General features: G+C 44.4%; 1 protein-coding gene across 1 annotated transcript in view; it reads right to left on the bottom strand.

Annotated features, from left to right (window-relative positions):
* Nucleotides 1–2882: 2882 nt before the first annotated feature.
* apaf1 (apoptotic peptidase activating factor 1) overlaps nt 2883–22635 on the bottom strand; it is a 41724-nt gene continuing 21971 nt past the window's right edge. The window contains exons 26-27 of the mRNA XM_076722564.1: nt 22216–22362; nt 2883–4749 (exon numbers count right to left, since the gene is read on the bottom strand). Of these exons, the coding sequence (XP_076578679.1) occupies nt 4603–4749; nt 22216–22362 (294 nt within the window). The 3' untranslated portion in view covers nt 2883–4602. The remainder of the gene's footprint in view (nt 4750–22215; nt 22363–22635) is intronic.

Raw genomic sequence — 22635 nt, 5'->3', positions numbered from 1 at the left:
CATAAATGGTGTAGTAAAAAGTATCATCATCATCATCATCATCATCATCATCATCACAACCATCTGACATCAGAAGTTAGTGTGATACAAGTTAAATTATTTCATATGACCACGCCTATGAAAAATGTCCATCCTGACACACTGTCCAGGGAAAATCTCCTGCAACAAGCCTTGATACCACACTACTACAACCTCTACCTCTATCATCTCTCATGTTAGACCTCTGCACAGATATCTCATTAATTAAGCACTGATGAATCACACTTCGGCTTTATCAATCACCGCTTTAGCACATAACTCTGCTGAGAGTTGGATCCCAGCCTCCACCCTGCGACACAAGTTTACGCAAAGTCAACTGATGGATGTGATGACAGGGAGGTGTTAAAAACATACATCAGCTACATTGCCTAAGTGAATGTGAACATGTCATGTCATCATGGGCCGCAATCCAGACTGTCCTTCAGCCTGTGTGTAAATCAGTAGTGTGACGTCAGTATGTAGGACATATATATATACTGTATATACGTATGGGGAATAAGAGCTCCACCTGTTGTTTCTAATTTCACATAACCATTTAACTGTTATCACCAGTGGCAGCTCCAGGGTCTTTAGAATAATGTGGTTTAGCTATTGTCTCACAAATAACTACAGATGGGTAAAGGACAAACACATATGCACAGAAATACTCAAACTCAAGCTAATATGCACTTCATTCTGCTATGTTCAGCTCCCAGGATGAGGATACACCAACGACAGATTAACAACACAGAGGCTGTGAGCCAACTCAAAGGAGCCTTAGTACAGTATATCTGCTGGTGACTTTCTCTAATAAATCATAACAAAACCCTCTGCTTTCCACCCAAATTTATCAGAATGCCACAATTATCAAGCCTGAATTTATGTCCTGCTACCTGCATGTCCCGGGCTAAGCATTAACTTCCCAGTTAAACAAGCAAAATAAACAATAAAAAGATAGTAACAGAGCAAGCTGTCTTACCTTAAATCAAGTTATGTTGTCTCCGTGCAGAAGCTCATCTGGTTGTTAGTTCATTCTTTCGGGCATAATTCCCATTTTGGACAAGCAGCATTCACAGGTGTTCACACGGGTCGTTTGATTGCTTCTTCAGGTGCCGCGGTCACTTTAGCAGCGTTAGCTTAACGTTAGCTAGCTTCAAAACAAACTTTGGAATAGCAGCCGTTTGCTAACTTTCTCTCACTGTCTGGTTGTTTTCATCCCCAGTTATCCTCAGACTCTGCAATTTCGCTGTTCTTCTCACCATTATTGTTGTAGTTGTCGGTTTCCTCATTTGCTTATAGTCTTTTTCCAAGAAATTTTGCCCTTCTTTCGTCCGTTTCTACAAACTTGAATTTGGCTAGCCCGCCATCAGAAGTCAACCGGAAATGGCGCTATAATCATTACACCGTGTGTGTACAGCAGCGCCCCTTGTGGCGGGGAGAGTAAAAGCATGAGGCTGCGGTGCTCGTAATAAATACTGATACTTTAATTAGAATCGGGACATACTGAGCCCGTGACTTCAAGATCACATTATTATCTGTACAGTTATTGTAACACATCAATGTATGTGTCCTGTGAAAATTAAGTTATTTAGCTCCAAAATGTCAACCCGCTGTCTGCTTCGTGACAATGCAATTTTCAAGCGATCCAGTGGGTTTTAAGATGATTTATTTTGCTTCAGAACAGGGAAAAATTCATCAATTTCCTCAACCCATGAAGGAATACTGAAACTAAATAAATAGAGATATGTGGTTTTCACTTTCCTGTTTCCTGTGCTGACTGCCAGGAATAAGCTTCTTGTGGCAATATCAAATCTTTTACTTATTTATTTATTTGTTGCTCTAAAAATAGTCAAAATGCAATATACAGAGTCTAAGAAAGACAAGATTGGTAGCAGACAATAAAATAATCCACCAATGTCAAATGTAAAGTCTCTGCACATCCTTGAAACCTCAAACTCCACAGTACACAATATGTGATTTCAAGCTTACAGCCCTGATTAGGATGGATGCTAAACATCACATCCCACCCAAATCTGCTTAATTAATTAGTTATCATGAATCACACTTGAGCTTTATCAATCATTATATACCTATGCTACACAAGACAAGTATTTTTTATGGTGGAGTGCAGCGGATGAGTTGAGGCAGCCTGAGGACAGAAGCTGCTCTGTAGTCTGGTGGGGCCTGAATTGCTTGCCAGACGGCAGCAGGGTGAACGGGTTTGCTGGGGTGGGTATTGTCTTTGAGTATCCTCTGGGCACTGCACAGGCACCTCACCTCACTGATGCTTGGTGGATGAGTACCGATGATGTTCTTGGTGGTTTTAATCACTCGCTGCAGAGCCCTCCTGACCCTCCATTGCTCACCTGTAAAAGTTGAGCTTGGCGAGAATTTTGATTTCTTAAGTTTCTTCAAGAAATACGATCATTTCTTTACCGGCGTGGAGATGTGTGATGTCTCTCTGCGATGCTGATTCCCAGGAACCTGAAACTGTTTATCTGCTCCACCTCAGAGCTGAAGAAACATACAACCATATTACTAAAACGCCTACTGTCACTGAATACACAGCATTTTATGCCCAAATGCAAACACATAAGGAAGTTTCACGGATCCCGTTCAGCTGGTTATTATTTGTCCCGACATCAGGAATGACTTTCCCTCACTTCATTTCAGGCATGAATAAATTCCGTCCGTGACGAGGAGACATTTGGAGTGGACTGATGTCGAGTCAGCAGCTAAAACACTGGAGGGGACAGGAAATACAGGACTGATTGATTCATCAGTCAATAAACAGATGGAATCACCATCGAAAAGGAAATCACGATGATAATACGGCAGGTAACAAAATGAAGACAGACACATGGCCTCATCATAGCATGTGTAGTTTAATCCTTTATAAATTACACTCACATTGCACCACACCGTATGACAATACCAATACATCCCGAGCAGACGTCAATATTTCTGCAATTTTGCTAGACAGAGACCTCCTCGCTGGAAGGACACCTGTTGATTGAATTCGTGCCAACATGAAAGCACCAATCACAAAGAGCACAATGTGGAAGGGACAGGACGACAGCATTGATCAGAAACGTTGAAATGCATCCTCACTTTTATTCATTTATTCTCTTTATGTGCTTATTACTCCTCCTGGACCTGTGTCGTCCCAACCACAGTGACCAGGTTTGATGGATTACAGCAGGTGAGGGGACGCTCGCCTCTCTGTCACATACTTGGGAATAAGAGCTCATCTGTGTTGTCAAATCAAAGCGAGGATCCGTTTTTATGTGTCTGAACAAAGCGACATTAGCAAAAGCTCCATGAAAGATTGCAAGTCCTGCTTCAAAGTGCTCAGAACAGGAAAAGGCTCAGTAGTTTAACAACATGCAGATACAAATGTATGTAAAAAGTGGCGTAGAGTTAAAAAGACCTGGTACAAAATCAAAAAAGTTGCAGTTAATAAAGCACAAAAAGTACCTTTTGACATTAGCAAGTGGAAATTTTGAATATAAATTATAAATCACATTTGCATTTTTTTTGTAGAAAACATTTACCTTTCATCTAAGTTCAAAAGTACAAATAGCTCGGATGTACAAACAGACCCACAGGCGTTCAAAAGTTTTTGGACTCCATTTTAAACGCTCAATCATTAAAACTTAATCTGAAACTGTTAATTTTTAATGCTCATCAAAGTGCACCAGAAGTTCTATCGATGCTGGTGGATTGAGAAAGTCACGCTCACTGAACATACAACCCTCTGGTGCCGACAGTATCCCGTTCAGACTAAGGCTGCAGTGGAAAGAAAAGGCTCAGAATGCTTAATACTAACCAAAAGGTTCACCCTCAATCACAAACATGTAAAATTAAAGTTCAAAAACGTCACAGCACGGACGAATCAAACGCATTTCATGGCTTCTAACGGATCAGCGGACGTGCACCGCGGCTTATATCGATCACATACAGCAGAAAACCTCTCACATCACATGCAATGATGTTCAGCACTAACAACATGGATCAACATCTACTATTCACATTTGAACCAATGCGAGATCACATCCATTCAACCTGTTTATGTTATTATCAGATATGATTCAAAAGATCCGCTGAGGAGACCTGATCGTCACAAACGCTGTTTTCTTTTTTAAGTGAACTCGCTGCTTTTTAATGCATCTTTCTTTGTTTTTTTTTGTTTTTTGTTTTTCAAAAAGGCAATTTTTATCTAGAAAAAACACAGATTTGCATCTTCTGTGTTCATGTGAGAAACAGACAGATTGGACTCTTTGGACTCTTTGAGCATCGGCCATTTGACCCTACAGAGCTCAAAGTGAGCATCTGTACTGTTCCACTGTGATGCTGTTGGCTCATGTCAGCAGTGGAAATGTAAACATATCTGAGAAGTGTGTAGTTATGGGATACTGCTGTTTGCAGCTCAGCCTTCTGCCAGAGTCCTTAATGCAATGAAACATGTCTGCTTCTGTATACAGTCTGTAATAGCACAGCTTTTGCAAGAAAGATGTAGTGTGTCTCACATCATGGTGGTCTGTTTCTTTCTGTTTTCGGTCTTTCGGAGCAGTGTTCGTAACATCACACCACCCTCCGCAGGATGTAGAGGATGCCGATGTTGTCAATGGTGACGAAGGTGGAGAAGTCGGAGGAGACGTGGACCTTCTTCAAGGCGGTTCCCGTTGGATAGAAGGTCTGCAGGGCCTCGCCTTTCTCCACATCCCACCACTGGTCGACAGACAGAGAGGGAAGGACAGAGAGACCATTGAAGAGAAAATTCAGCAAGCTTGTCTGTGATGCTTAGCTTAGCACAAAGGCTGGAAACAGTTAGCCTGGCTCTGCCCAAAGGTGACAAAAAAGGGTCTTAAAAAAGGGTCAAAACTACAAGTTGTGGTTTGGTTATTTGGTTATTTCCTGGCTGGGAGCAGGTAGCTGGATTTGGTAGCTTTTGGAGGAGCTGTTTCCACCCGTTTATGCTAAGCTAAGCTGCTGCAGGCTCAAGCTTCACATTTACCATGCAGACATGAAAGAGGCATTAATCCTCTCATGCAACTCCCTGCAAGAAAGTGAATAAGCCTATTTCCCAAGATGCAGTTTCTTTAGCAGATTTAGGCACAAAATGTGTGTAATTCTCATGAACTTAATCACAGAGGGTGTGTTCTGCTCAGCCGGCTTTTTGTCTTAGCCTTATGGTTATTCGTACAAGTGAAGTTTGAAGATGCTGTTGTGCTTCTGCTGCGCTACGATAAAATCAAATGGCAAAAGTCGGGCAGTCTGCGCTCGGCTTTATCTGAATCAGAACTTGAGACAAAGGCAGGAAGAGAGACGGCTGACAGGGAGCTTTAGACTGGTTGCCAAGAAGACCACGGTGAATTTAATAGCATAATATCACCAGACTCAAACTCACTCACACCCTCAGGCTCCCTCAGAGACAAAGATGCACACACGCACACGCACGCACACACACACACACACACACAAACCCCCCCACCAGCTTTCCAGAGTGATTCCGTTTAATCTCGGTTTAAAGTTGACATTTTCCATTCAAGCTTCATCTCACTGGGATGAATCATCAAAGGCACATCAAGTCAATCATTTACAGTCTGGTACGAGTCTCTGTGCGTGCATGTGTGTTGTGTGTGTGTGTGTGTGTGCGTGCGTGCGTGCGTGCGCATTCAACTTTGACAATAATAACCTGATAACTTCACATCGAAACTGCACCGCATCCATCTGAATAAAAGATGACATGTATTAAATCAATAGGTTGAAGCTTTAGTGGTGTATGTTTTTGCTCTAAAGCATTAGTGGCTCTGCGAGTATGTGTGTGTGTGTGTGTGTGTGTGTACACGTTTGGGATAGAAAGCAGGCCAACTCCTCAGTCCCTCCACAGTCAGGCAGACAGACTGCAACAGAAGAGGTGGCGGCAACAGATGCCTAGCTTACAGCGCAATCCCAACACACACGCACACACACGCACGCACACAAAAACAGTCCATTAATCACACAAACCATTCAACAGCATTAAGGGGGCCTCATTTGCATATTCATGATATTGAAACACACTGTATGCCTTTAGGTTTTCTTCATTTTTTTCCCAGATTGCCATGCTATACCATAAATTTACCATGCGTGTGTATGTGTGTGTGTGTGTGTGTGTGTGTGTGTGTGTGCGTGTGTGTGTGGACACTGAAAAATGGCCCAGTATATTTGTGTTGCTGCAGGGGGTTGGCCATACTTCTGCTGAGATTGGACTTCCTCCACAGCCACCATCATAACACACACTCACACTCTCTCACACACTCACTCACACACACACAGACGCAGATGCACACACACTCACTCACACACACACAGACGCAGATGCACACACACACTCACATGCCTGAAAATGCACTGGTTAACTGTAAGAGGAGAGGCTTCACGGCGACTTTGCCATCCTTCATTCGTAACAGCGACATTCAAATTCTAAATCCACAATCGATCGATCACAACGTTGAGCATTTATTACAACTTCAGCTACATCTGCTGCCCTCTCACGTCTGCCTGTTGATAGGCTATTACTCACTGAGTGTAACCAATCAGATAGCGGGACACTGAGCTACAGAATGGCCACTACAGACAGAGAGAGGCTGCCTCAATCTGATGAGTCTCTGTACTTGTTTTTTTTCTATTCAAGGATTTTTGTCTGTTTTTAGAGTGGTGACGTCATAAATGATGATAACAGACATTCAAAGGAGAGCAGGAACTGACTTTCAGGCTCCAACCGGCAGCCCGGCGGCCAGGTACACCTGTATAAAACATTGGGTGTGACGTCAGGTGCTTTTGACGGGTGTCGGACCAGTTTGACGTGAACAGAACGGGTCAAGTCTGACTCTATATTTAGGTCCACGACTGGGTCACAGTGAAGTTATTTAAAGCTCTCCTCTCCTGGTTTGACATATTTACGCCGGTCCGATCCGATGTTCTGTTTGAAAAAGGGCCTGAGGTGACTGCAGGCTAACCCACAGGTATCAGTGATTCACTGTGCAAAGAGGGATCACGCCTTCTGTCCTCATACATGTGCCCGTCTCCGGCCCGTCACCTAGAATCATCCCGTCATCACACAGGAAATCATGTTACACAGCAAGACATTAAACCAGATGGAACTAATGTAAAGGCCGCTTTACATAACAGCTATTAGCACAAATCCGCTGCTTACCTCCGTATGTGTACAGTGTCGCGATCAATCTGTGTCATGTTTGCTCGAACATCACAGCACTACATTACAGCTTGGTATGTAATTTGCTGCTGCCCTAAAGGATAAACATGATGTGAGAGCGAACATGACATTGGCTCAAACGAATTCATTTTCATGTTTCTAGAAACATATGGACTGAATCGCAGGGCAGAGCATGATTAATCACTGTTTTGTGCGCTATCTAACAGAATCCTCTGAAGACTGGTGGACCGCATGAGCTCTCCGATTGACTCCGGGTGAGAAACAGATGCAAAACAACTGCAGAGCGATAATTTATGTTTCCAGCAGCAGTTTCGGCATGTTGTATTTTGCCTCTACGAGCGGACAAATAGTACATATAAACACATTTGGGAAAGAACCTGGCGATCAGACTTTCCCCTGGTCTGACCACAACCATTAATTAAACACATCCCAGCTGAACGGCTGGGTCAAACATGTGTCTAACTGCTGGATAAAAAACTTCAGCTGGTGTCAGATCTGCTCAAATCAGCACTTGATTGTCACTGATTGAGCTAACTGTGTCTACTTTCTCCAACTTGTAAAACCTCCAAAGGTTGCAGTCATTAGCAAACAAACTGTGTTGACTGACAGTGTTCCTGAGTCCATGAAATAATCTCCTTTTTGTTGCTCCTGCATCACTTTGCTTGCTGGTCTGTGGGAGCAGTATTTGCAGAGTTTATTGTGAAAAGCTTTGCTCTTTTTCCACATCTGACGTCCACATCTAAAATGCTCATGATTGGCCCTTTGACCTACGCAATTTTTAGGTTGACTGTGTGTGGAAAGGTCAACCCAGACAAGTTAAATCAGATGATTATATGGAATAGGTTCCAGACACTGCACCTAAAGAAACTGTGGTTTAAGCCTGAGCACAGAACTTTCCAAGGTCACAGACTGATACCTACAGCTCGTATCAGCCTCAGTTTTAGGCACTAAATGTCACCGTGTGTGGTTTTGGTGGCCTTGCAAAGACAAACGGCGGCGATGACAGTCTTGGTGTGGAGGTTGATAACACAGAACATCAGAGGGAGAGATGTGTGGCTGGATAAAGAAAGATAGATAAGACAAAGGTGGGATCGATAGAGGGGCGGCGGGGTGAAACAAGGATACACACCGCAGACATCAGAGGAGGGAACGAGACACTTGGTTAAAGCGTACTCGCATCGGAATAAAAGGAAAGATGGCTGCCGGCTGCCAAAACACTGACAGCTCAAACAAAGAAACAATACTCAGATGCCTGTACACACACACATATACACACACACACGCGCGCGCGCGTATATGTGAATACAGAAATAAATAGACAGACTGAGACGAGGGAGAGTACAAGCCGAGCCGAAGAACAACAGGACCGAATCCCACGACACACACGGGGAACAGACGATTGATGAAAGTGTGTGACGGAAGAGAAAATAAGAGGTGGGAAACACTCCATAACTCCAACCGGTTAGAAAAAAAAGGATTAGCAGAGAGATGCGACGCGTGGAGAAACGGCGCAGGATAAATGTTTAACAGAGGCAGACGGATCTGTCGTGGGACGGAGGGAGACAGAAAGTGTGAAAATGATGTTAGCTTCAGAGTCAGACTGGATTTTCTGCGAGGGGAGGGGGGGAAAAAAGGCCAGAAAATCACTACGTTGAATCATTTACACCCGAGGACAGTGATGAGGCTAGACTGGGTTTGTGCTGTTGCGTGAGCAGCAGACAGAGGAGCAGAGAAACGGCCAGATTTGTCCGATTCAAGCTAAGGAGACGGGGAGGAAAAGGATGGTGCATTAAACAAAGGAGCTGAATCAGATTCAAAACGTAAAGACGCAGTGAGCAGAAAAACACATTTATCATAACAACAAAAACACACCAAATCAGCCTCCTTCCACACGGGCTCTCTCTCTCTTATGGGAATACGCTGCAGTGTTTTGTGTGTTGCTGTGTGACACCGAGGGGCCGCATCCTCAGAGCAGATGGCTGATGTGCTGATATCAACGCCATCACTGTGGGACCACTGATTTATGGGAGAGCCAGCGATGCGCTTAGACGCTAAATGACTATACAGTACGTGTGTGTTTCTGAGCCGTTGAGAGGACAATACCCCCGGGCGTGTTCGCTGCGTGCGTCTGTGCGACCGTGGGGGCCGGAGATATTTCCCAACCATCCAGAGCGGCGTCCTCGCTTCTTTCTGTGCCGAGGCTGCTGGAGTTAAGTCAGCGGATTTGTGACAATGATCAGTTCTGTGATGAACATAACAAACAATCAACAAAGGATCTCCCAATATAACACAAAGGCAGCAGACAAAAATATGATTAAAAAAAGAGAAAATGCTAAAATAGCTACAAAGAGCCTGACGGCGACATGACAGATCAGGTAAGGTGGAGCAAAACAAACTGCGAGTCAATAATTGGCCTTTTGGTTTGGCCAATTAAATGCTTTTAATGTGAAGCTGCAGCAGCAGGAAACGTTGGGGTTTGCATGAGCTTATTTCTTCCAAGACTGTCAAGACCGACGCCCAGTTTGTAGTACTGCAGATATATAAATACTGCAATACTTTCATCAGTGGGCCATAAGCTCAACCATCGATAAATAGTGACTTAAATGAAATGACGTGAGTAAACAGAGAGCAGAAGTACGGCGTGGAGGGTGCATACATGTCATCCGCTTTGTTGGAAACGTGATGAAAGAAAACAAGACGCGCCAACGAACTCTTATCATCAGAGCCACAGCGTTCTGCATGTTCAGATAAGCTCCCTCTCAGTGTCACGCTCTCACACACACGCGGGTCAAAATCACATCTGGGGAAGCCAGGAACGCAAGTAACCCTGATTCATTTCAGCGAACAGCAGACGAGCGCCGAATCTCCTCCGACGGGCCCTCGCCGCTCGCCCTCCTCCAGCTAAATAGGTCTGCTTATTCAGGCTACCTGTGGGAAAGTCAGCGCCGCTTACATAACGGAAATACCTGTCCATGTGTTCTCGTGAGGGCCGGAGCGACTCTTAGGTGTGAGCTAGCGCACAGTTGTGCCTTTCAGAAGGGGTGGAGGGAAGCAATTCATCTTCCTCTTACATAAATAGCTCTGATGCAGAGTCCGGGGGGAATAGGTGAAGTTTCTACACTTTAAAAGAAATTATTAAGACTCTACAGCCGGCAGGATGCACACAATGGGTGGAGGCAGGAGGGGAGGGAGATTAAAGAAAGAGGGGACACCAGCTGGACTAGATTGAGGCGATTTTGTAAGGCCACCTCCATTTCAGGAAGAAAAAATGAGGGATTTTTGTGTGTGTGCGACGAGGCCAAGAGTCTTGCTGAGAGGGAAACAGCGTGACACCGAGGCTGAATTATTCATCCAAGGTTCCATCCACTGAAATATTGATGTTCAGACGATCCTCTACACATCTCTCCCTCACACACTGTCTTTCTTTCTTCACTTTCTCTCACCTGTATTCCTTTAATTCCGTTGGCAACTCTCTTTTATCACAGATGTGGCCAGGAAGGGGGGGGAGGGGGCAAGGAAACAGGAATTAATATGGATTATAGAAGGAGAACCAGGGATGTTATATCATTGGATCTGAGAGGTTCTTACTCTTTCCATTTATTCTTATTTCTCTCACATGTCTCTTTTCTTTCAGTCCTTACGGCACAAAGAGAAAGCAAGATAGATCCATAAAAAGAAAACATAACAAAGAGATTGGGGGGGGGGCTGGGGAGTAAGAAAAAGAATCATAAAAACAGGAAAAAGATCATGTGAGTGACAGACAGGAGGAAGTGATGAGCTCAGAGGAAGAGCTCGTTCACGCCAGCTGTTTACTCAATATGAAGTCTGGTAATATGAACGCTTTGAACCCTGATGTGGACGAAAAAGAGAAGAACGGCTCGAGGACCACTGAACCAGGTGCTCTGGAGACCGTCTCAGTCAAGTCATTTTCCATCTGCACTGAAAGGTCCAGTGTGGACGATTCAGTAGCATCTAGCAGTGAGGTTGCAGACTGCAACACCCCTCTCCCCTCCCTTTCAAAGCGTGTAGGAGGACCTACAGTGACCACGAAACCGGGGAAAGCTGCTCTCTAGAACTACTGTTTGGTTTGTCCTTTCTGGGCTACTGTAGAAACATGGTGGTGCAACATGCTGGACTCTGTGGAAGGGGATCTGCTCCCTCTGTAGCTATAAGGAGTTCATTCAGAGGCTGACTGAGGCTAATCCACATGAAACATGCTGGGTCAGAGAGAGCTAGCCAACCAGTCCAAGACTCAGCTCAATGCCATCGACCCTTTCTTGCCACGGGAAGATTGATACCTCTCACAGGTCTGTATGGTGAATACGCAGATGGAGCGAGCAGACAGTGAGCTTAGCTTAGCATAAAGACTGGAAACAGGGGGAAACAGCTAGCCTAGCTCTGTCCAAAGCTAACAAAATCAAAATACCAGTATCTCTAACATTCACTAACCGCTCCTTTGTTTAATCAACACAAAAAACAGTGTAAAAATGTCATTTCGCTCTCTTACAGGTGGTTGTGGACCAGACTATTTCTTGGCCGGGTCCACTAACTTCCTGGAGTCTCTGCTTGTTGCTTGGCAACTGACCCAGAATCCACACATCAGGTGATCTGAGCACACAGATTTGGCAATCTGTAAATAAAGGCTCTGAATTTCACCAACACTTTCAGACATATTGATGCAAATTTCTGTCAAAAATCAAATGCTATTCGATGAATTTACTTGAACTTGAAGCATATATGTATGATACTGATGTGTTTATTTCAATAAGGTTGTATTTATCTGTAAAATTACTCAAGATTGGCATATGTGAATAGCAAGTTTCTGTACACACATTTGTAAATCTTGTTTCAGGACTCATTTAAAGAAAGTCTGCAAATGCAACAGAGTCCAGAACAACTGTAAACAATGAAGGGTGGAAGGTCGAGATCCAAGTCAATGAATCCAGCCTGAAAACGGCCTCACGGACAGAATAAGACTGAAAAAGAAGTCAAGAAAACAAGACAAAGAGTTTATGACGAAGAATCTTAAAGCAAAGACAAGGAGAGAGATAAATAAGGGAGAGTCAGTGTGTGTGTGTGTGTGTGTCCACTCATTTTACGAAGCACACACCATCACCAGCTCCCTCCACCTCACCCTCTATCACAGATCTCCCATCTCCACTCTGCCTCATTTCGTCTCGGTATGATTCGCACACACAAAGGCCTTCTTTTCCAGCCAGAGAGACAATTAACCCCGGCTTAATGAGCAACACTGGGGAAACAACCGCCTCCTAGAGACAGATAAATATTTCACCAGCCTGTGTTTATACCCCAAGCGTGACAACAAGAGCACGGAAACCAGGCCACGATCGTTCCAAGCTTAACTCTTTCAAAGTTCCTCGCTCGTGCTTTTGTCTCGTGTGGAAGCGAATGCAAAAGCAGAGATTCAAGGTCTTAAGGAAAGCATATCTACTCAGGCTGCATTTCAAGCACACAGGGAAGAACACGTGTGTGTGTGTGTGTGTGTGTGTTAAAAAATGCATTTTTTACAGTGTCTGGATTAACAAAAAGGGAAAACGATGAAAAAAAGAGCGATAGATTCTGAGGAAAAAAGATAAATGCACGTTCAGGAGCTGTTTTGCATCCTAAGGAGTGTGTGTAGGTATTTTTAGAGGCAGGTCTGCTGCTACGGCGGAGCAGCACTGCGGGGCGCTTACTTCTCAAACAGCACGACGGAAGAAAAGCACTGAATGAAATCAAAACTGCGAACGCTGCCTGAACCAACGCGGTGGCCCTGTTACGCTGCCTCATTTACATACAAGTCCTCTCAGAAGTGACAGTCATCAAAATGTGTTGTTTCCATCTCTGGACCAATTGTGACGGAGGCGGGGGTGCAAAATGAAAGGAAAAGCCAAGGGGGTGCAAGTAGCCTGTTAACCGACATACAGCAGCAATAATAGCCGAGAGGGTGTTTATGTCGCCACGCTAATGAAAAAGACTCGATGTACAGAAAAGTGCTGCTGAAAGGTTAATGAACCCTCTGAGGGAAGTCTGTCGCTGCTGTTGGAAATATAACATTTTGTTCGAAGTGGTGCTGAAGCATTAAAAAAAAGAGATAACAAGAAAGTCGGCTAGCTCCCTGTTAATAAGGAGCTAAAGCCATTGATAGATAATTCATAAAGCATCCTGTGTCCATGTGAAGAAATAAACCGGACCCTGCAGTTCATCTGTCTCTGCTGCAGCATCGGACGAGTCAAACCGTCTCCTGCTGGTCTGTCCTGCGCAGCCGGCTGGCGCTTCCACCCGAGGGGATAAAAGATATAGACGGCACTCAAAGTCAGCCACACTGAAAACACTGTGACACGGCAATGAAAGGTGAGCTGTGCCGAGTCAAGCCCGGTCAGAAAATGTGGCAGTTTCACAGCACAGCCGACTTTAAAAGCTTGTCGGGATGTTTCTTAAACCACTCGGGCCTGAATGCGAGTGTGTGTTGCTGAGGATCAGGCCTGTACGAGTGTGTTGACACAGTTTGAGCAGCGGAGGTGAAAGACTGACTGTGTAAATCTGTGAGTGTAAAACTGGCTTTTCTCTATGTGGGGAGGAACTTTGAACTAATAAATGATTACACATGAAACTGTACTCATGTGACGTTGCCTTTTGCTGCTTAAGTATGTGCAAACAGCAGCTTCACTGTGAGCGGAGGAGGAAAAAACATCAAATCTAAAGTGGTGCTTTTGCAGCACTGGATGAATATACAGTCGGTGTGGCTGCTAAATGTCAACTAGGATGGGACAACATGTGTGACTTTTGTTGCTCCTGTCCCACTTTGAAACGTGGCATGAAGTTCAGAATAAGCGTTCATTTCCAAAAATCAAAGTAGTTGATGGGATAAAGATGCATTCCATGTAAAAAACGAGACATATTTGGGCCCCGCAGGTCTTCACAGCTGTTCTGCTTCTCACTGCAGCCTCAAACTGCAGCTGACGCATTAAGAAAAAGCAGCCAATTAAAACAATGACTGACCTTTGTTCTGTGTTCTTTGTTCAGACACTACATCACAAAGTGACTCTGGCATGCTTGGTTTCTAAAATAAAAGATTCCTGATCGCCTGCTTTGTTGGCGCTTCAAATCAAGAGGATTACATAAGCAACAAGTCATATTAAGGACTTCTGAAACATAAAAAGACCTCAGATGGGGGCAGATGGGGGTAACATAACTCTAGTCTGAGAAAGACTAATGAATACTTGGACTGACTGATGTTCAGCCTTGAGAGAAATCACTGCGGTCTTTGCCAGCGAGGGAGAATGGAGACACATTTACTTATGGCTTAGTCAATCTCATTATACAAGAATCTTGACTGCTTGATACCCCATCCATCCCTCGGAGAAGTGATTGCACTCACTCTCCACTCTGTCCTTCTCGCTCAGTCCTGAACGGCTCGCTGCTGTGCAACTGTTTCTTAATCTTTGACAGATTCTCCGTCCATCAAATGCCTCTCGAGGGAAGGTCAGCGCAACCTTCACTCCTTCATTTCATCACGTCTCCACGCCCTCGTTTCCTGCCTCAGTCTCGCTTAGAGTGATGGCTGGCTGCAGCAGTTCATTAGCCGCCGAGGCCTCGTTAGGGTGCGCTTAATAATGATGGCTCAGGCTGAGAAATCAGGAGACAGACTTGATGGGTGAAAGCAGTCTCCGGAGTCCTAAAATGGCTTTACTCTAACCTACTGTACAAAGCAAGTATTATCTTAAGAACAGCATCACAGAGAGAAACATGGAAAAAGCTTGTGAGCGTTCGCCTCCAGAGAGGGAGAACGGCTTTAAAGCCAAGGGTCACCGAAGTGGACAGAAAGAAAATGACAGCGGAGAGAAAAAACACAAAACAAATGAAGGCGTGAAACAGGGAGCGAACACTAGAGGAGAGCACAGAGAGAGCTGGTCTGCTGGGAGCTGGAGGACAGGAAAATGGAGAATGAAAGCGAGGGGAGTGTAAGAAGGTGAGATAAGGTGAAATTGTGTTTCTCCCTTTCTCCTCCATCACAGGCTTCACTGATAAGTGATGTCTGACAACACTGGTGGCAGGGGAGAACTGTCATCGAAAACACTCCCATCCATCTGGGGATACACGCTTTGGAGATGTGTGTGTGTGTGTGTGTTACTCACATAAATCTGTCACATTGTGGGGATTCGTCTTCCTTATGGGGACAAAACGGCCATTACCTCAATCATTAACTTTCAGGGTGAAGACTTGGGTTAAGGTTTGGGTAAGGTTAGGTTTAGGTTAGGGTGAGATAAGTAGTAGTTATGGTTATGGTAAGTCTCCAGGAAATGAATGCAAGTCTATGCAATGTCCCCAAATTGCGTACGGCTGCAAGTTTCCCATCTTGTGAACTTTGGTTCCGCCTTACGAGCATCAATGGGTATGAATACACGAACCGTTACAGCCCTGCTAGCATGCACATGAGGACCCATGCTGCTCATGATGCACACTCCTGTCAACTGTGAAGGGCAGTAACAGAAGCGTGTTGTGCATACAAGCTGCATGAGGTCGTTAGGATTCACACTCTGAAGGCCCGGTCGCACGAAGAGCTGCAGGCAGTGCGAGAAGCATTGTCACTCTACTGGTGGCCAAACTGGGAATACATTTACCAGCCAGGAACGTGCTACCGCTAGTCAGTCACAATCATGGTCACAACATCTCCCCGACCTAGCTTGCTTGCTAGCTGTTATCTCGCCTGTTAGCTTTCGGGACAATACGTTGATACACTTAACTCTAGAGACCATCGACTTGTGTCTCTTAACTGTTTCCTATTTTGTGGAACAAAATTAGAAGTTAATAAGCTACAACAGCTTCCTCCATTACCTCTGTACCCCCAAAGGTCAGGGCTGTCAAGACACTACATTGATCAACAGTTGAGGGCGGCAGCTCGCCAATAAACACTGCAACACGCCATTAAACAAACAAGTTGGTCCATTCCATTATATGTGGTGTGCCCGCCCTCTACGCACACTCAATAATACATACATACACATATTCAATAACGTCTGTGGCTTATGGATGGAGACTCTGAGTGTGCTCTGCTGCTGTGGTGTCGATCAGCTTGTCGGGTCACAGCTGACAGTACAAACACACAGAGTGAAAACAGAGCCAGCAACGCATTTGACACCACGTTTGTACTTTAATGCTTTGAAATGAAGCACGAGCTGCCCCTCCGGGTGACACAACGCTGCTGTGGAGACCAGTATATTTCCACAACAGTGAGAACGTGTATTTTTTCCTACCATTCAACCCTCTGGAGGCTCCGTACAGCAGTATCACACATTTTCCAAGTTACACTGAAAAAGTAAGTCAGCCAGGCTTCCTCACAACATCTTCGCTGTAGACGTCTCATGAAGGAGGCGACAATGAGCAGGAAGTTCAAAAACCGACTGCCAAAATGATTCAATAACTTAAAATAGTACATCCAGTTTTCAGACAGCCAACGACAGCTGATCCGTCTCACTGAGATTATTCCCAGTCTTAGACGAAGACTGCACAAGAGACAAGGTGATGGCATTTTACCTCCGTTGATTTTCATATCAACAAGTAGTCGAGCTGCTAACTACGGTTGATGCGTTTCCTTTGTGTTTCCAGGAGATTGTACCCAGAGTTCCAAGTGAAAGTCACCTTTTTTAATGGCAAACCAATCCAAACGCCAATGGTGTCATTCTACAGCCATTAGATTGTGCAGTCAACATTTACGTGATGATAAGTTAAAGCAAAGAGATGCCCGGGATGAACAAGTTTACTGAGCAGGAAAGAGGAGGTTTGGATCTTGTTCAAGGTTAACAAACAAAATCAAGAGTTTTTCCCGCATGGTTAAAGAATTCCCCTCCCAAAATTCGAACCCACCGGTAATGACCTTGTTTAGAAATCGATAAGCAGCGTGAGGGTTGCATCAGCGAGTCCAATCAAACTGGAGGAGGAGGATTAGCAGGACAGAGCAGATCTGCGGTCCCTGCTGATGAGGTGGCACATCGGTCTGGCTTTTGACAGCTGGCTTAGTTAAATAGACAAAGCTCAAAGTACCCAGAGATATCGATTAAGGCTAAATAAGGACACTCAGTTCTCACTCTCAGTAAAGATGCTTTTAAATCTGAGAGACCGTTGATGGCATAAAAATAGGCACAGTTATGAAGATCTCTGTCAATATTTATAGAAAGAAATTTGTTGAGCGCTTTGAGGTTTTGTTTGCAACATGATGACTTGGTGTGAATTATTCTGGGCTGCTGGGAGCGTGTGTGACGACGAGCCTTTTCACACCTGCCACCTCCCCTCTTGCTTCATGGCACTGTGACAGATTGGGTCACCGGCGTTTGGAGAGTGTGTGAGTGTGTGTGTGTGTGTGTGACAAGGCCAGGTGTGAGACAGGTACAGCATTTTCTGGCAGGACCTGGAGCAGAAGGAAGGAGGACTGATGGGAGTCGTTGTCGGATGTAACATCCTCTCTCAGAGGGCTGGACCACACCACTTCATCACACACACACATATCTGCTCGCAGGCATGTACGCTTACAATTTTACAACTAAATGCACTGAAACAAGCCCATATGTTATGCTTTTTATTGTGTAAAGCGGAAAGATAAGAAGCATGAGAAATGTTTAATTAAACCCTCTACATGAGTACCTACAACAGGGGATTGCACAAGCACATATACCCCCGCACAATAGCCCGCTGCTTTTAATTACACTCACACCATTCACCCGACCATTCAGAGAGGCAGGGAGTGATAAAACAGAGGGAACATGAGAGGCAGAGACAAAGAAAGAAGAAAAAGCATCTTGAGAGATGATTAAAGGAGGAGAGCTGACAGGGACGAGCAACAAACCACTGAGACATACAAGAAAACATCACTCTACACGGGGAGCCGAAGAGACAAATAGAAAGAGGCAAACAATAAGGACTCCTCATGCTACAAGCCTCACGTTGCATCATATCAACCCATCAACTGCGGGTGAACCATGGGAGACATCGCCCGCTGTCACTTCTCCTGCTCTTATCCGACCAATAACAACATCATCCAGTTCAGCAGCGAAAGCAGACACACTGAGCCCGTCTGTGGAAAAGGCTTGTGATGTTCAGAGCTGCGATCAGAGAGGATCTGATAGCTGAAAACTCTCCACTGAATCACATCACGATAAGAAAAACATGCCTTCTCCACTCCGCGCCGCTTATTTTTATGTATTCTTCCAACGGCTCTCTTCAAGGAATACTGTCACAGCAACGAGGAGCTGTGCATTAACATATGCTGCAGTTAGTGAGGGGAGCTTAAAGAGGACTGCAGTACTCGATCTAGATTGTGATCAATGAAATAATCATTGTAGTAATTAATGCTTAAAGGGGTTGTGTTTCTGTTAACACATAATCCAAATTAATCTCATCTTGCTGTGATTTACAAATAGCCCCTGAAACAGATTTGCCACAGTCTTCTGATTTGCTTGTTCTAATGCATATGCAAAACAATTCACTGGAGCTTAGAGCTTCATGTTACTGTTCATTTGCGCTGCTGAGTAAAGTTAGGCCTGAATCCTCCACCTCCCGCCATCAGAAAATATTAAACGGGGGAACTCTCAAACACTACAGCACGCTCTGAAAACGTCAACATTTTAAAGCGTTATTCATTTTGTTGTGGTTGTAAAGATCTTATGGATAACATGTCAGCAAACCGGTGCATTAGCACTGAGTTTCTGACCTCCTGACCAATGCAACCCCAATATTCACTCTCCTTTTAACTCTGTTTTGCTCTCCACCAGCTCCTGAGGGAAATATCTGACTCTTTAGCTGTTAAATGCTCCACAATCTTTACTAGATAGTTGCTAACTTTGCGTCCTGGGCCGTAAAACTACAACAATGAGCTGAAAGATGCTAAAATGGAAAGCCGAGGGGAACTCGTCAGGTGGTAACTTTCACATTCCACTGTCTATTGATCCACTGTTAATCCCAACATATTGATTAGTGCAGCTTTAAGCTTTCTGGTCATTAGTCTGTGGCAGGAATATGAAGTCGATGGGAGCTTAGTTCATATAATAAACACTATATTCATGTTTCATCTTCATTTTGAAAACGGGTTTTTATTATATCATCAAGTTATGTGGTGAAGTTTCTACTAAGAACAAAAAAAAGTCTGCGCCACTGTTCAGAGCCTTTATGGTACTCCAGCCAAACTTCAACATCAATCAGTCTACATCTATGATCCAAATGCACATTTAATACAATCCCACTGATCCTCCATAATGAAATCGCTCCCTTACACCAGCTGAGGATAAATACAAACCAAATACCCTCATGAAGACGTTCAGATGATTGCCAAGCCTTTTCCAAGACTGACAGAAAAATAATTACACCCGTCCATGATTTTTTTAGATGTCAGTAAATATTTTATTTGACCACACTGGTGTTCTCGCTTCATATTTATGTGGAAGTACCAGTCGGTGTTGGTTGTCATATCAGCTGGGCTAAGGTATGAGAGGGTTTTTAAATATCATCTTACTTACTGACAAGTCTGTTTAAAGTGCTGTGTCTGAGCTTAATTGCCAAGTTTTAGTTTCAGGACATTTGCTGATTGCGAAACAGACGAGCACACAGACGTGTCCTGGCAATAATCATTAAAACAGATAGACAGAGAGATTATCATCGTGCTTCCTCACTCTGCAGGCTTTATTATCTGTCATAAGAGGTACACACTCTGTCATGGTAATTAGCATGACAGACAAGATGGCCTCTCAGAGCTGTCCAGCCGACACGCAGTACGATAAATCAATCAACGCTCGCGACTCAGGGGGGTTCACCCTTTAAGACAGGCATAATAATCCATCACTGCTCCTCACGTCCACACGCTGATCCATCAAGCCAACACGAGAGCAGAAAAAAAAGTCTGCGAAATAGAGTAATGAAGTGATCTGTTAGCGGATTCCCGGAATAATTATGACTGTCATGACGGCGTAACGGGAAACGGAGATGATGAGCGCTGCATTCAATGGAGCAGAGCAGCCCTGTGTGTGACGCTCCCTCATAAACAAACTGAAGGTTGTGTTAGTGGAGTTTAAAGGCTGCCACGGTTTGGTTTAAAAAGGGTAAAACAGACAGAAATCTACTGCAAAAAACAAATAAACAAGAGATGTAAATAGCAAAGAAACACCAAAAGGTACTAAAAACTACAGTGGCAAATGTTTGCAGCCCATAAAGCTGGTTGTTTTTCCACATTCTGAATCCGATACTGGGGAACGTTTAAAGGAATAGTTGTATATTTGGGGAAAAAATACTTATTGGCTTTCTTGCCAGGAGTTTGCTGCAAAGACTGATACCACTCTCTTGTCTGTATTCTAACAAAGAAGGTGAGGCTAGCTAGTGATTACCTTAGCTTAGCATAAATAAAGGAAGTGACTGTGGTCAGCCAAGAAGAAACAGCATGCGAGACAGCAAAATGAGCCAATTTCCCAAAACGCAGAGCTGTTCCTTGAAGCTTCTAGCTCAGCAGAAACACTGGCTTCATTTATACTATGATATAATGTGCTGTATACACATATCGACTGTCATGAATTATTATGGTGATAAAATGTTTTGCCATATCATCCATCTTTATTAGCAGATAATCCAAAATCTAGAATACAGCCAAAAGTGGCCCCTTCCATCTCCATCCTCAGCAGCTGGCTTGTTTGCTTGATTCAATGACCTTCTGCTCCCTCCTGTTAGAGAGGCAGTGAATTCAGACCTTTAATTCCCACATATGATGTCATGCTCCAGCGCCTGGTATTCTTTCTAGCACCTCATCTTTCTTTTTAATAGCCTGCCGAGGGCTTTAACTCGGCCCTTAAAACTGCGTGTGCTGCGTCTACCTGGAGAAAAAAAATTATGGGTCAGACAGCTCAAGAGTTTTCTGAAAATCGTCTCATTCTGAAAGCGATAAAATGCATAAAAAGAGTAAAAGAAAGTACATTTCGGGCCCTCGTTATGCTTGAGCTCATTTCCAGGTTTTATGATCTTGTCAACAGGAATCTGATGATGCGTTTTTGGCCATCTGTCTATAAAAAGCCCGAACAGTGGCAACCACATCGACCCACACAAGAAGGTATACACAAAGGCGCGCATGCACGTCTTCACGCACACGCCACAACCCCGCACACAGTATCAGGAGTAATCTGAGAAATAAAGCCTCATCGATCAGAACTGCTCTCTCTCCCTTGAGGATTACATCATTGCCCAGCAAATAGCCAATCAGAGCGCAGCTGAGACTGCCCGCTCTGTGACCCCATCTCTTGTAAAAGTAAAGGCAATAAGACAAAGCTGCACACACACACACAAATACACACACACACTATTCCAGTCACGTCACAAGGAGGCATTGATATCATTCTCTCAGGTATTGAGTGTCTTTATGTAAACCTGCGCCACTGCAATGCTCCTCCAGCTAATGTAACAGTGGTGCATGTCGGGGGGGCATTTTTGTGTTGCTTTTTTACCGAAACGCATCTGAATCAACAAATCTCCCTCTCACACACACATGGATTTACTGTTGAGGACAGCAAATGGAGTGAAGGAGTGAGTCTTTATGTGTTCACTCGACTTTAAACACGGGCATGAAGAGGCACACGGTGCATTTGTGTGCCAACTAACCGTCTTTTTTGCTGTATCTGCTTTAGTGAATATAAGCAATGCTTCAAAAAAACAGTCATATTTTAACCAGGTTATTTTTAAAAATCACTGCCACTTTGGGAGCTAATGTATCACGACATGCTTTAATATGAGAAATCTGTGGCTACAAAACAATTCGGTTCCTGAAAAGTAAATATTTTAGGGCGTCCTGCTAGCTTCTGGGTCTCAGATGCACAAAATAAAAGGCACCAAATGTCCAGAAAAAAGTAGATTAGGTGCCACCAACCATAGACTGTAGACAGATTGCAACAACTAAAAACTGTGACCTCTTCTTCCCTGTGAGTCCATACAACAACGTGCTCACATACCTTCATGTAGCCGCCGGTCGAGACCAGAAGAGAGTTGTCTGGGGAGAAGTGGAGGTCCGTCACCCAGCCTCCGTGCAGTGAGTCCATGCCGTCTTTACCGTCCCGGGAGCAGATCTTCATCAAGGAGCCGTCCTTGACGCTCCAGAGCTGTGACAGCCGAGCAAAAACAAACAATAAGCATGGCAGACCTTACAAATAAAACACGCACAGATTAACAGACTGTATGTTTTACACTGTAGGTGAACTCCAAGCATCGGATCAGCTCCATTTTGCGGCCTGCATCAGCAGACGGAGTTTGCTCAGTTGCCACGGAGATGGGCAAGCTCTAATCACATGGTCTGAGTTTTGATCACGTGATAACAGGCGGCCGTCTCAGGCGTCGGATGTGCGTAAAGCTCCAGACTCGGGTCGCGTGATAAA

This window comes from Chaetodon auriga, chromosome 22, assembly GCF_051107435.1.
Source record: "Chaetodon auriga isolate fChaAug3 chromosome 22, fChaAug3.hap1, whole genome shotgun sequence".
Lineage (NCBI taxonomy): Eukaryota > Metazoa > Chordata > Actinopteri > Chaetodontiformes > Chaetodontidae > Chaetodon > Chaetodon auriga.
Note: the sequence above shows the minus strand (reverse complement) of the source record. Positions and strands in the feature narration are given on the sequence as shown.